This window comes from Procambarus clarkii, chromosome 49 (assembly GCF_040958095.1).
Source record: "Procambarus clarkii isolate CNS0578487 chromosome 49, FALCON_Pclarkii_2.0, whole genome shotgun sequence".
NCBI lineage: Eukaryota > Metazoa > Arthropoda > Malacostraca > Decapoda > Cambaridae > Procambarus > Procambarus clarkii.
This window is the reverse complement of record NC_091198.1, coordinates 24,514,573-24,525,551: the sequence shown is the minus strand read 5'-3', so window position 1 is coordinate 24,525,551 and position 10,979 is coordinate 24,514,573. Positions and strand designations below refer to the sequence as shown.

Sequence of the window (10,979 nt, the reverse complement as noted above, 5' to 3'; positions counted from 1 at the left end):
CCCTGCCCCTCTGGTGTTACCGTCACCACTACCCCTGCCCCTCTGGTGTTACTGTCACCACTACCCCTGCCCCTCTGGTGTTACTGTCACCACTACACCTGCCCATCTGGTGTTACTGTCACCACTACACCTGCCCCTCTGGTGTTACTGTCACCACTACACCTGCCCCTCTGGTGTTACTGTCACCACTACCCCTGCCCCTTCTGGTGTTACCGTCACCACTACCCCTGCCCCTCTGGTGTTACTGTCTCCACTACCCCTGCCCCTCTGGTGTTACCGTCACCACTACCCCTGTCCCTCTGGTGTTACCGTCTCCTCTACCCCTACCCCTCTGGTGTTACTGTCACCACTACCCCTGCCCCTCTGGTGTTACCGTCTCCACTACCCCTGCCCCTCTGGTGTTACTGTCACCACTACACCTGCCCCTCTGGTGTTACCGTCACCACTACCCCTGCCCCTCTGGTGTTACCGTCTCCTCTACCCTTGCCCCTCTGGTGTTACTGTCACCACTACCCCTGCCCCTCTGGTGTTACCGTCACCACTACCCCTGCCCCTCTGGTGTTACTGTCACCACTACCCCTGCCCCTCTGGTGTTACTGTCACCACTACCCCTGCCCCTCTGGTGTTACCGTCACCACTACCCCTGCCCCTCTGGTGTTACTGTCACCACTACCCCTGCCCCTCTGGTGTTACTGTCACCACTACCCCTGCCCCTCTGGTGTTACTGTCACCACTACACCTGCCCCTCTGGTGTTACTGTCACCACTACCCCTGCCCCTCTGGTGTTACTGTCACCACTACACCTGCCCCTCTGGTGTTACTGTCACCACTCCCCCTGCCCCTCTGGTGTTACTGTCACCACTACCCCTGCCCCTCTGGTGTTACTGTCACCACTACACCTGCCCCCTCTGGTGTTACCGTCACCACTACCCCTGCCCCTCTGGTGTTACTGTCACCACTACACCTGCCCCTCTGGTGTTACTGTCACCACTACCCCTGCCCCTCTGGTGTTACTGTCACCACTACCCCTACCCCTCTGGTGTTACTGTCACCACTACACCTGCCCCTCTGGTGTTACCGTCACCACTACCCCTGCCCCTCTGGTGTTACCGTCTCCACTACCCCTGCCCCTCTGGTGTTACTGTCACCTCTACCCCTTCCCCTCTGGTGTTACCGTCACCTCTACCCCTGCCCCTCTGGTGTTACCGTCACCTCTACCCCTGCCCCTCTGGTGTTACCGTCACCACTACCCCTGCCTCTCTGGTGTTACCGTCACCTCTACCCCTGCCCCTCTGGTGTTACCGTCACCACTACCCCTGTCCCTCTGGTGTTACCGTCACCACTACCCCTGGCCCTCTGGTGTTACCGTCACCTCTACCCCTGTCCCTCTGGTGTTACCGTCACCACTACCCCTGCCCCTCTGGTGTTACTGTCACCACTACACCTGCCCCTCTGGTGTTACCGTCACCTCTACCCCTGTCCCTCTGGTGTTACCGTCACCACTACCCCTGCCCCTCTGGTGTTACTGTCACCACTACACCTGCCCCTCTGGTGTTACTGTCACCACTACCCCTGCCCCTCTGGTGTTACTGTCACCACTACCCCTGCCCCTCTGGTGTTACTGTCACCACTACACCTGCCCCCTCTGGTGTTACTGTCACCACTACCCCTGCCTCTCTGGTGTTACCGTCATCACTACCCCTGCCCCTCTGGTGTTACTGTCACCACTACCCCTGCCCCTCTGGTGTTACTGTCACCACTCCCCCTGCCCCTCTGGTGTTACTGTCACCACTACCCCTGCCCCTCTGGTGTTACTGTCACCACTACACCTGCCCCCTCTGGTGTTACCGTCACCACTACCCCTGCCTCTCTGGTGTTACTGTCACCACTACACCTGCCCCTCTGGTGTTACTGTCACCACTACCCCTGCCCCTCTGGTGTTACTGTCACCACTACCCCTACCCCTCTGGTGTTACTGTCACCACTACACCTGCCCCTCTGGTGTTACCGTCACCACTACCCCTGCCCCTCTGGTGTTACCGTCTCCACTACCCCTGCCCCTCTGGTGTTACTGTCACCTCTACCCCTTCCCCTCTGGTGTTACCGTCACCTCTACCCCTGCCCCTCTGGTGTTACCGTCACCTCTACCCCTGCTCCTCTGGTGTTACCGTCACCACTACCCCTGCCTCTCTGGTGTTACCGTCACCTCTACCCCTGCCCCTCTGGTGTTACCGTCACCACTACCCCTGTCCCTCTGGTGTTACCGTCACCACTACCCCTGCCCCTCTGGTGTTACCGTCACCTCTACCCCTGTCCCTCTGGTGTTACCGTCACCACTACCCCTGCCCCTCTGGTGTTACTGTCACCACTACACCTGCCCCTCTGGTGTTACCGTCACCTCTACCCCTGTCCCTCTGGTGTTACCGTCACCACTACCCCTGCCCCTCTGGTGTTACTGTCACCACTACACCTGCCCCTCTGGTGTTACTGTCACCACTACCCCTGCCCCTCTGGTGTTACTGTCACCACTACCCCTGCCCCTCTGGTGTTACTGTCACCACTACCCCTGCCCCCTCTGGTGTTACTGTCACCACTACCCCTGCCTCTCTGGTGTTACCGTCATCACTACCCCTGCCCCTCTGGTGTTACTGTCACCACTACCCCTGCCCCTCTGGTGTTACTGTCACCACTACCCCTGCCCCTCTGGTGTTACCGTCACCACTACCCCTGCCCCTCTGGTGTTACCGTCACCACTACCCCTGCCCCTCTGGTGTTACTGTCACCACTACCCCTGCCCCTCTAGTGTTACCGTCACCACTACCCCTGCCCCTCTGGTGTTACTGTCTCCTCTGCCCCTGGCACTCTGGTGACAGGCGTCTCAGTTCTCATCCAATTACTCTCATTTAACTGTCAATTAAATCTCGCCTCCTTGTTCTCTGCTTGGCTCCTGCTCCTCTCCCTTCTGTAAAAATAATAATTGACATATCAGCTTTTGGATATATATATTGAAAGCCTTGACCACGTGTTCTGGGGAGCCGACTCTTGGAGCCTTGACCACGTGTTCTGGGGAGCCACCACGTGGAGCTTTGACCACGTGCTCTAGGGAGCCAACACGTGGAGCTTTGTCCACGTGTTCTTGGGAACCACCACGTGGAGTCTAGACCAGTTGTTCTGGGGAGCCACCAATTGGAGCCTTGACCACATGTTCTAGGGAGCCACCACGTGGAGCCTTGACCACGGGTTCTGGTGAGCCACCACGTGGAGCCATGACCACTTGTCCTGGTGAGCCACTACGTGGAGCCTTAACCACGGGTTTTGGTGAGCCAGCACGTGGAGGCATGACCACGTTTTCTGGTGAGCCACCACGTGGAGTCATGACCACTTGTTCTGGTGTGCTACCACGTGGACCCTTGACCACGGGTTCTGTGGAGCCACCACGTGGAGCCTTGACCACTTGTTCAAGGGAGCCACCACGTGGAGCCTTAACCACGTGTTCTGTGGAGCTACCACGTGGAGCGTTGACCACTTGTTCTAGGGAACCACCACGTAGAGCCATGACCACGTGTTCTGGTGAGCCACCACGTGGAGCCTTGACCACGTGTTCTGATGAGCCACCACGTGGAGGCATGACCACGTGTTCTGATGAGCCACCACGTGGACCCATGACCACGTGTTCTAGGGAGCCACACGTGGAGCCTTGACCACGTGTTCTGGTGTGCCACCAGGTGGAGCCTTGATCACGTGTTCTAGGGAGCCACACGTGGAGCCTTGACCACGTGTTCTGGTGATCCATCACGTGGAGTCATGACCACGTGTTCTGGTGTGCCCCCACGTGGAGCCTTGACCACGTGTTCTGGTGAGCCACCACGAGGAGCCTTGACCACGTGTTCTAGGGAACTACACGTGGAGCCTTGACCACGTGTTCTGGTGAGCCACACGTGGAGCCATGACCACTTGTTCTGGTGAGCCACCACGTGGAGCCTTGACCACTTGTTCTAGCGAGCGACCACGTGAAGCCTTGACCACTTGTTCTGGCGAGCCACCACGTGAAGCCTTGACCCACGTGTTCTAGTGAGCCACGACGTGGAGCCTTAACCACGTGTTCTGGTGTGCAACCACGTAGAGCCATGACCATGTGTTCTGGTGAGCCACCACGTGGAGCCTTGACCACTGGTTCTGGCGAGCCACCACGTGGAGCCTTGACCACGTGTTCTGGTGAGCCACCACGTAGAGCCTTGACCACGTGTTCTTATGAGCCACCACGTGGAGTCTTGACCACGTGTTCTGATGAGCTACCACGTGGAGCCTTGACCACGTGTTCTGGTGAGCCACCACGTGGAGCCTTGACCACGTGTTCTGGTGAACCAGCACGTGGAACCTTGACTACGTGTTCTAAGGAGCTACCACGTGGAGCCTTGACCACGAGTGCTGGTGAGCCACCACGTGGAACCTTGACTACGTGTTCTAGGGTGCCACCACGTGGAGCCTTGACCACGTGTTCTGGTATGCCACCACGTGGAGCCTTGACCACATGTTCTAGGGTGCCACCACGTGGAGCCTTGACCACGTGTTCTGGCGCGCCACCACGTGGAGCCTTGACCACGTGTTCTACCGAGTCACCACGTGGAGCCTTGACCACGTGTTCTGGCGCGCCACTACGTGGAGCCTTGACAGCGTGTTCTAGCGAGCAACCACATGGAGCCTTGACTACGTGTTCTGGGGAGCCACCACGTGTAGCCTTGACCACGTGTTCAGGTGAGCCACCACGTGGAGCCTAGGTCACGTGTTATGGCGAGCCACCCCGTGGGGCCTTGACCACTTGTTCTGGTGAGCCACCACGTGGAGCCTTGACCACTTGTTCTAGCGAGCCACCACGTGGAGCCTTGACCACGTGTTCAGGTGAGCCACCACGTGGAGCCTTGACCACGTGTTCTGGTGAGCCACCACGTGGAGCCTTGACTACTTGTTCTGGTGAGCCACCACGTGGAGCCTTGACCATGTGTTCTAGCGAGCCACCACGTGGAGCCTTGACTACTTGTTCTAGGGCGCCACCACGTGGAGCCTAGACCATGTGTTCTGACGAGCCACCACGTGAAGCCTTGATCTCGTGTTCGGGCGAGCCACCACCTGGAGCCTTGACCACGTGTTCTAGTGAGCCACCACGTGGAGCCATGACCCACGTGTTCTAGTGAGCCACGACGTGGAGCCTTAACCACGTGTTCTGGTGTACAACCACGTGGAGCCTTGACCACATGTTCTAGGGTGCCACCACGTGAAGCCTTGATCTCGTGTTCTGGTGAGCCACCACGTGAAGCCTTGACCCACGTGTTCTAGTGAGCCACGACGTGGAGCGTTAACCACGTGTTCTGGTGTGCAACCACGTGGAGCCTTGACCACATGTTCTAGGGTGCCACCACGTGAAGCCTTGATCTCGTGTTCTGGCGAGCCACCACGTAGAGCCTTGACCATGTGTTCTGGTGAGCCACCACGTGGAGCCTTGACCACTGGTTCTGGCGAGCCACCACGTGGAGCCTTGACCACGTGTTCTAGGGAGCCACACGTGGAGCCTTGACCACGTGTTCTGGTGTGCCACCAGGTGGACCCATGACCACGTGTTCTAGGGAGCCACACGTGGAGCCTTGACCACGTGTTCTGGTGTGCCACCAGGTGGAGCCTTGATCACGTGTTCTAGGGAGCCACACGTGGAGCCTTGACCACGTGTTCTGGTGATCCATCACGTGGAGTCATGATCACGTGTTCTGGTGTGCCCCCACGTGGAGCCTTGACCACGTGTTCTGGTGAGCCACCACGAGGAGCCTTGACCACGTGTTCTAGGGAACTACACGTGGAGCCTTGACCACGTGTTCTGGTGAGCCACACGTGGAGCCATGACCACTTGTTCTGGTGAGCCACCACGTGGAGCCTTGACCACTTGTTCTAGCGAGCGACCACGTGAAGCCTTGACCACTTGTTCTGGTGAGCCACCACGCGAAGCCTTGACCCACGTGTTCTAGTGAGCCACGACGTGGAGCCTTAACCACGTGTTCTGGTGTGCAACCACGTAGAGCCATGACCATGTGTTCTGGTGAGCCACCACGTGGAGCCTTGACCACTGGTTCTGGCGAGCCACCACGTGGAGCCTTGACCACGTGTTCTGGTGAGCCACCACGTAGAGACTTGACCACGTGTTCTTATGAGCCACCACGTGGAGTCTTGACCACGTGTTCTGATGAGCTACCACGTGGAGCCTTGACCACGTGTTCTGGTGAGCCACCACGTGGAGCCTTGACCACGTGTTCTGGTAAACCACTACGTGGAGCCTTGACAGCGTGTTCTAGCGAGCAACCACATGGAGCCTTGACCACGTGTTCTGGGGAGCCACCACGTGTAGCCATGACCACGTGTTCAGGTGAGCCACCACGTGGAGCCTAGGTCACGTGTTCTGGCGAGCCACCCCGTGGAGCCTTGACCACTTGTTCTGGTGAGCCACCACGTGGAGCCTTGACCACTTGTTCTGGTGAGCCACCACGTGGAGCCTTGACCACTTGTTCTAGCGAGCCACCACGTGGAGCCTTGACCATGTGTTCTAGCGAGCCACCACGTGGAGCCTTGACCATGTGTTCTAGCGAGCCACCACGTGGAGCCTTGACCATGTGTTCTAGCGAGCCACTACCTGGAGCCTTGACCACGTGTTCTGGTGAGCCACCACGTGGAACCTTGACTACGTGTTCGGGTGAATCACCACGTGGAGCCTTGACCACGTGTTCTGGGGGCCACCACGTGGAGCCTTGACCACGTGTTCTGGTGAGCCACCACGTTGAGCCTTGACCTTGTTTTCTAGTGAGCCACCACGTGGAGCTTTGACCACGTGTTCGGGTGAATCACCACGTGGAGCCTTGACCACGGGTTCTGGTGAGCCACCACGTGGAACCTTGACTACGTGCTCGGGTGAATCACCACGTGTTTTGGGGGGCCACCACGTGGAGCCTTGACCACGTGTTCTGGTGAGCCACCACGTTGAGCCTTTACCACGTGTTCTGGTTAGCCACCACGTTGAGCTTTGACCACGTGTTCTGGTGAGCCACCTCGTGGAGCAATGACCACGTGTTCTAGGGAGCCACCACGTGGAGCCTTGACCACGTGTTCTGGTTAGCCACCACGTTGAGCTTTGACCACCTGTTCAGGTGCGCCAACTCGTGGAGCCTTGACCACGTGTTCAGTGGAGCTACCACGTGGAGCCTTGACCACTTCTTCTGGGGAGCCACCGCGTGGAGCCTTGACCATGGATTCTGGTGAGCCACCACGTGGAGCCTTGACCACGTGTTCTGTGAGCCACCACGTAGAGCCATGACCACTTGTTCTGGTGAGCCACCACGTGGAGCCTTGACCACGTGTTCTAGTGGGCCACCACGTGGAGCCTTGATCTCGTTTTCTGGCGAGCCACCACCTGGAGCCTTGACCACGTGTTCTAGTGAGCCACGACGTGGAGCCTTAACCACGTGTTCTCGTGAGCAACCACGTGGAGCCATGACGACGTGTTGTATTGAGCCACCACGTGGAGCCTTGACCACGTGTTCTAGTGAGCTACCACTTGGAGCCTTGACCACGCAGGAGTGGACAGGTTACCTCGGTGTAATTTTCCTCTGACATATACCATTTGTCCGCGAAACGATCTCAGGTTCCTACGTCTGGTGTTATTAGCTCACTCACACTCTCTCACTCTCTCACGCTCTCTCTCTCTCACGCTCTCTCTCTCTCACGCTCTCTCTCTCTCTCACGCTCTCTCTCTCTCTCTCTCTCACGCTCTCTCTCTCTCTCTCTCACGCTCTCTCTCTCTCTCTCTCACGCTCTCTCTCTCTCTCTCTCACGCTCTCTCTCTCTCTCTCTCTCTCTCTCTCTCTCTCTCTCTCTCTCTCTCTCTCTCTCTCTCTCTCTCTCTCTCTCTCTCTCTCTCTCTCTCTCTCTCTCTCTCTCTCTCTCTCTCTCTCTCTCTCTCTCTCTCTCTCTCTCTCTCTCTCTCTCTCTCTCTCTCTCTCTCTCTCTCTCTCTCTCTCTCTCTCTCTCTCTCTCTCTCTCTCTCTCTCTCTCTCTCTCTCTCTCTCTCTCTCTCTCTCTCTCTCTCTCTCTCTCTCTCTCTCTCTCTCTCTCTCTCTCTCTCTCTCTCTCTCTCTCTCTCTCTCTCTCTCTCTCTCTCTCTCTCTCTCTCTCTCTCTCTCTCTCTCTCTCTCTCTCTCTCTCCATCATATGAACTGATTGAAGTCTTAGACCCTTGGAAGGTGACCCAACTCACCTCCAGGGTGAAAGTGACCCAACTCACCTCCAGGGTGAAGGTGACCCAACTCACCTCCAGGGTGAAGGTGACCCAACACACCTCCAGGGTGAACGTGACCCAACACACCTCCAGGGTGAACGTGACCCAACTTACCTCCAGAGTGAACGTGACCCAACACACCTCCAGGGTGAAGGTGACCCAACACACCTCCAGGGTGAACGTGACCCAACACACCTCCAGAGTGAAGGTGACCCAACACACCTCCAGGGTGAAGGTCACCCATTAACACACCTCCAGGGTGAAGGTGACCCAACACACCTCCAGAGTGAAGGTGACCCAACACACCTCCAGAGTGAAGGTGACCCAACACACCTCCAGAGTGAAGGTGACCCAACACACCTCCAGGGTGAAGGTCACCCATTAACACACCTCCAGGGTGAAGGTGACCCAACACACCTCCAGAGTGAAGGTGACCCAACACACCTCCAGAGTGAAGGTGACCCAACACACCTCCAGGGTGAAGGTCACCCATTAACACACCTCCAGGGTGAAGGTGACCCAACACACCTCCAGAGTGAAGGTGACCCAACACACCTCCAGAGTGAAGGTGACCCAACACACCTCCAGAGTGAACGTGACCCAACACACCTCCAGAGTGAAGGTGACCCATCACACCTCCAGAGTGAAGGTGACCCAACACACCTCCAGAGTGAACGTGACCCAACACACCTCCAGGGTGAACGTGACCCAACACACCTCCAGAGTGAACGTGACCCAACACACCTCCATGGTGAAGGTGACCCAACACACCTCCAGAGTGAACGTGACCCAACACACCTCCAGGGTGAAGGTGACCCAACACACCTCCAGGGTGAAGGTGACCCAACTCACCTCCAGGGTGAAGGTGACCCAACTCACCTCCAGAGTGAACGTGACCCAACTCACCTCCAGAGTGAAGGTGACCCAACACACCTCCAGGGTGAAGGTGACCCAACTCACCTCCAGAGTGAACGTGACCCAACTCACCTCCAGAGTGAAAGTGACCCAACTCACCTCCAGAGTGAACGTGACCCAACTCACCTCCAGAGTGAAGGTGACCCAACACACCTCCAGAGTGAAGGTGACCCAACTCACCTCCAGGGTGAAGGTGACCCAACTCACCTCCAGGGTGAAGGTGACCCAACACACCTCCAGAGTGAACGTGACCCAACTCACCTCCAGGGTGAAGGTGACCCAACACACCTCCAGGGTGAACGTGACCCAACACACCTCCAGAGTGAACGTGACCCAACACACCTCCAGAGTGAACGTGACCCAACACACCTCCAGAGTGAACGTGACCCAACTCACCTCCAGGGTGAAGGTGACCCAACTCACCTCCAGGGTGAAGGTGACCTAACTCACCTCCAGGGTGAAGGTGACCCAACTCACCTCCAGGGTGAAGGTGACCCAACTCACCTCCAGGGTGAAGGTGACCCAACTCACCTCCAGAGTGAAGGTGACCCAACTCACCTCCAGGGTGAAGGTGACCCAACACACCTCCAGGGTGAAGGTGACCCAACTCACCTCCAGGGTGAAGTTGACCCAACACACCTCCAGGGTGAAGGTGACCCAACACACCTACAGGGTGAAGGTGACCCAACTCACCTCCAGGGTGAACGTGACCCAACTCACCTCCAGGGTGAAGGTGACCCAACTCACCTCCAGAGTGAAGGTGACCCAACTCACCTCCAGGGTGAAGGTGACCCAACACACCTCCAGGGTGAACGTGACCCAACTCATCTCCAGGGTGAAGTTGACCCAACACACCTCCAGGGTGAAGGTGACCCAACACACCTACAGGGTGAAGGTGACCCAACTCACCTCCAGGGTGAACGTGACCCAACTCACCTCCAGGGTGAAGGTGACCCAACACACCTCCAGAGTGAACGTGACCCAACTCACCTCAAGGGTGAAGGTGACCCAACACACCTCCAGAGTGAACGTGACCCAACACACCTCCAGGGTGAAGGTGACCCAACACACCTCCAGGGTGAACGTGACCCAACACACCTCCAGAGTGAACGTGACCCAACACACCTCCAGAGTGAACGTGACCCAACACACCTCCAGGGTGAACGTGACCCAACACACCTCCAGGGTGAACGTGACCAAACACACCTCCAGAGCGAACGTGACCCAACACACTTCCAGGGTGAAGGTCACCCAACTCACCTCCAGGGTGAACGTGACCCAACTCACCTCCAGAGTGAAGGTGACCCAACTCACCTCCAGGGTGAAGGTGACCCAACTCACCTCCAGAGTGAACGTGACCCAACACACCTCCAGGGTGAAGGTGACCCAACTCACCTCCAGGGTGAAGGTCACCCAACACACCTCCAGAGTGAACGTGACCCAACACACCTCCAGGGTGAAGGTGACCCAACTCACCTCCAGGGTGAAGGTGACCCAACTCACCTCCAGGGTGAAGGTGACCCAACACACCTCCAGGGTGAAGGTGACCCAACACACCTCCAGGGTGAAGGTGACCCAACTCACCTCCAGGGTGAAGGTGACCCAACACACCTCCAGAGTGAACGTGACCCAACACACCTCCAGGGTGAAGGTGACCCAACACACCTCCATAGTGAACGTGACCCAACACACCTCCAGAGTGAACGTGACCCAACACACCTCCAGAGTGAACGTGACCCAACACACCTCTAGG

The 10,979-nt window shown here is 57.6% G+C and overlaps 3 protein-coding genes across 3 annotated transcripts; 1 reads left to right on the top strand and 2 right to left on the bottom strand.

Moving 5' to 3' along the window:
* Positions 1-3,157: 3,157 nt before the first annotated feature.
* Positions 3,158-3,793, bottom strand: LOC123748076 (coiled-coil domain-containing protein 85A-like). Its single transcript, XM_045730278.1, has one exon. The coding sequence runs from the start codon at positions 3,791-3,793 to the stop codon at positions 3,158-3,160; it is 636 nt and encodes a 211-aa protein (XP_045586234.1).
* Positions 3,794-4,249: 456 nt separating this feature from the next.
* Positions 4,250-6,395, bottom strand: LOC138351452 (coiled-coil domain-containing protein 85A-like). Its single transcript, XM_069303278.1, has 3 exons — positions 6,239-6,395; positions 5,326-5,546; positions 4,250-4,774 (listed from the first exon to the last, which is right to left on the bottom strand). Exons 1-3 carry the CDS (start codon positions 6,393-6,395, stop codon positions 4,250-4,252), a joined length of 903 nt encoding a protein of 300 aa, XP_069159379.1.
* A 1,132-nt stretch (positions 6,396-7,527) lies between these two features.
* On the top strand, positions 7,528-10,978 carry LOC138351451 (collagen alpha-1(V) chain-like). Its single transcript, XM_069303277.1, has 3 exons — positions 7,528-7,621; positions 8,277-10,304; positions 10,473-10,978. Exons 1-3 carry the CDS (start codon positions 7,528-7,530, stop codon positions 10,976-10,978), a joined length of 2,628 nt encoding a protein of 875 aa, XP_069159378.1.
* Position 10,979: the final 1 nt, after the last annotated feature.

Bases quoted from the DNA above. Each gene is read 5' to 3' on its own strand.
- LOC123748076 (XM_045730278.1), bottom strand. From the start codon at position 3,793: ATGGATCACCAGAACACGTGGTCAAGGCTCCACGTGTGGCTCCCTAGA.
- LOC138351452 (XM_069303278.1), bottom strand. From the start codon at position 6,395: ATGGCTACACGTGGTGGCTCCCCAGAACACGTGGTCAAGGCTCCATGT. The intron at 5,547-6,238 runs GTAGCTCATCAG...GTGGCTCCCTAG, and splicing joins CGTGGTCAAGGCTCCACGTG to AACACGTGGTCAAGGCTCCA. The intron at 4,775-5,325 runs GTGGGTCAAGGC...CACGTGACCTAG, and splicing joins GTCGTGGCTCACTAGAACAC to GCTCCACGTGGTGGCTCACC.
- LOC138351451 (XM_069303277.1), top strand. From the start codon at position 7,528: ATGACGACGTGTTGTATTGAGCCACCACGTGGAGCCTTGACCACGTGT. The intron at 7,622-8,276 runs GTTACCTCGGTG...GACCCTTGGAAG, and splicing joins GACCACGCAGGAGTGGACAG to GTGACCCAACTCACCTCCAG. The intron at 10,305-10,472 runs GTGAACGTGACC...TCCAGGGTGAAG, and splicing joins TGACCCAACACACCTCCAGG to GTCACCCAACTCACCTCCAG.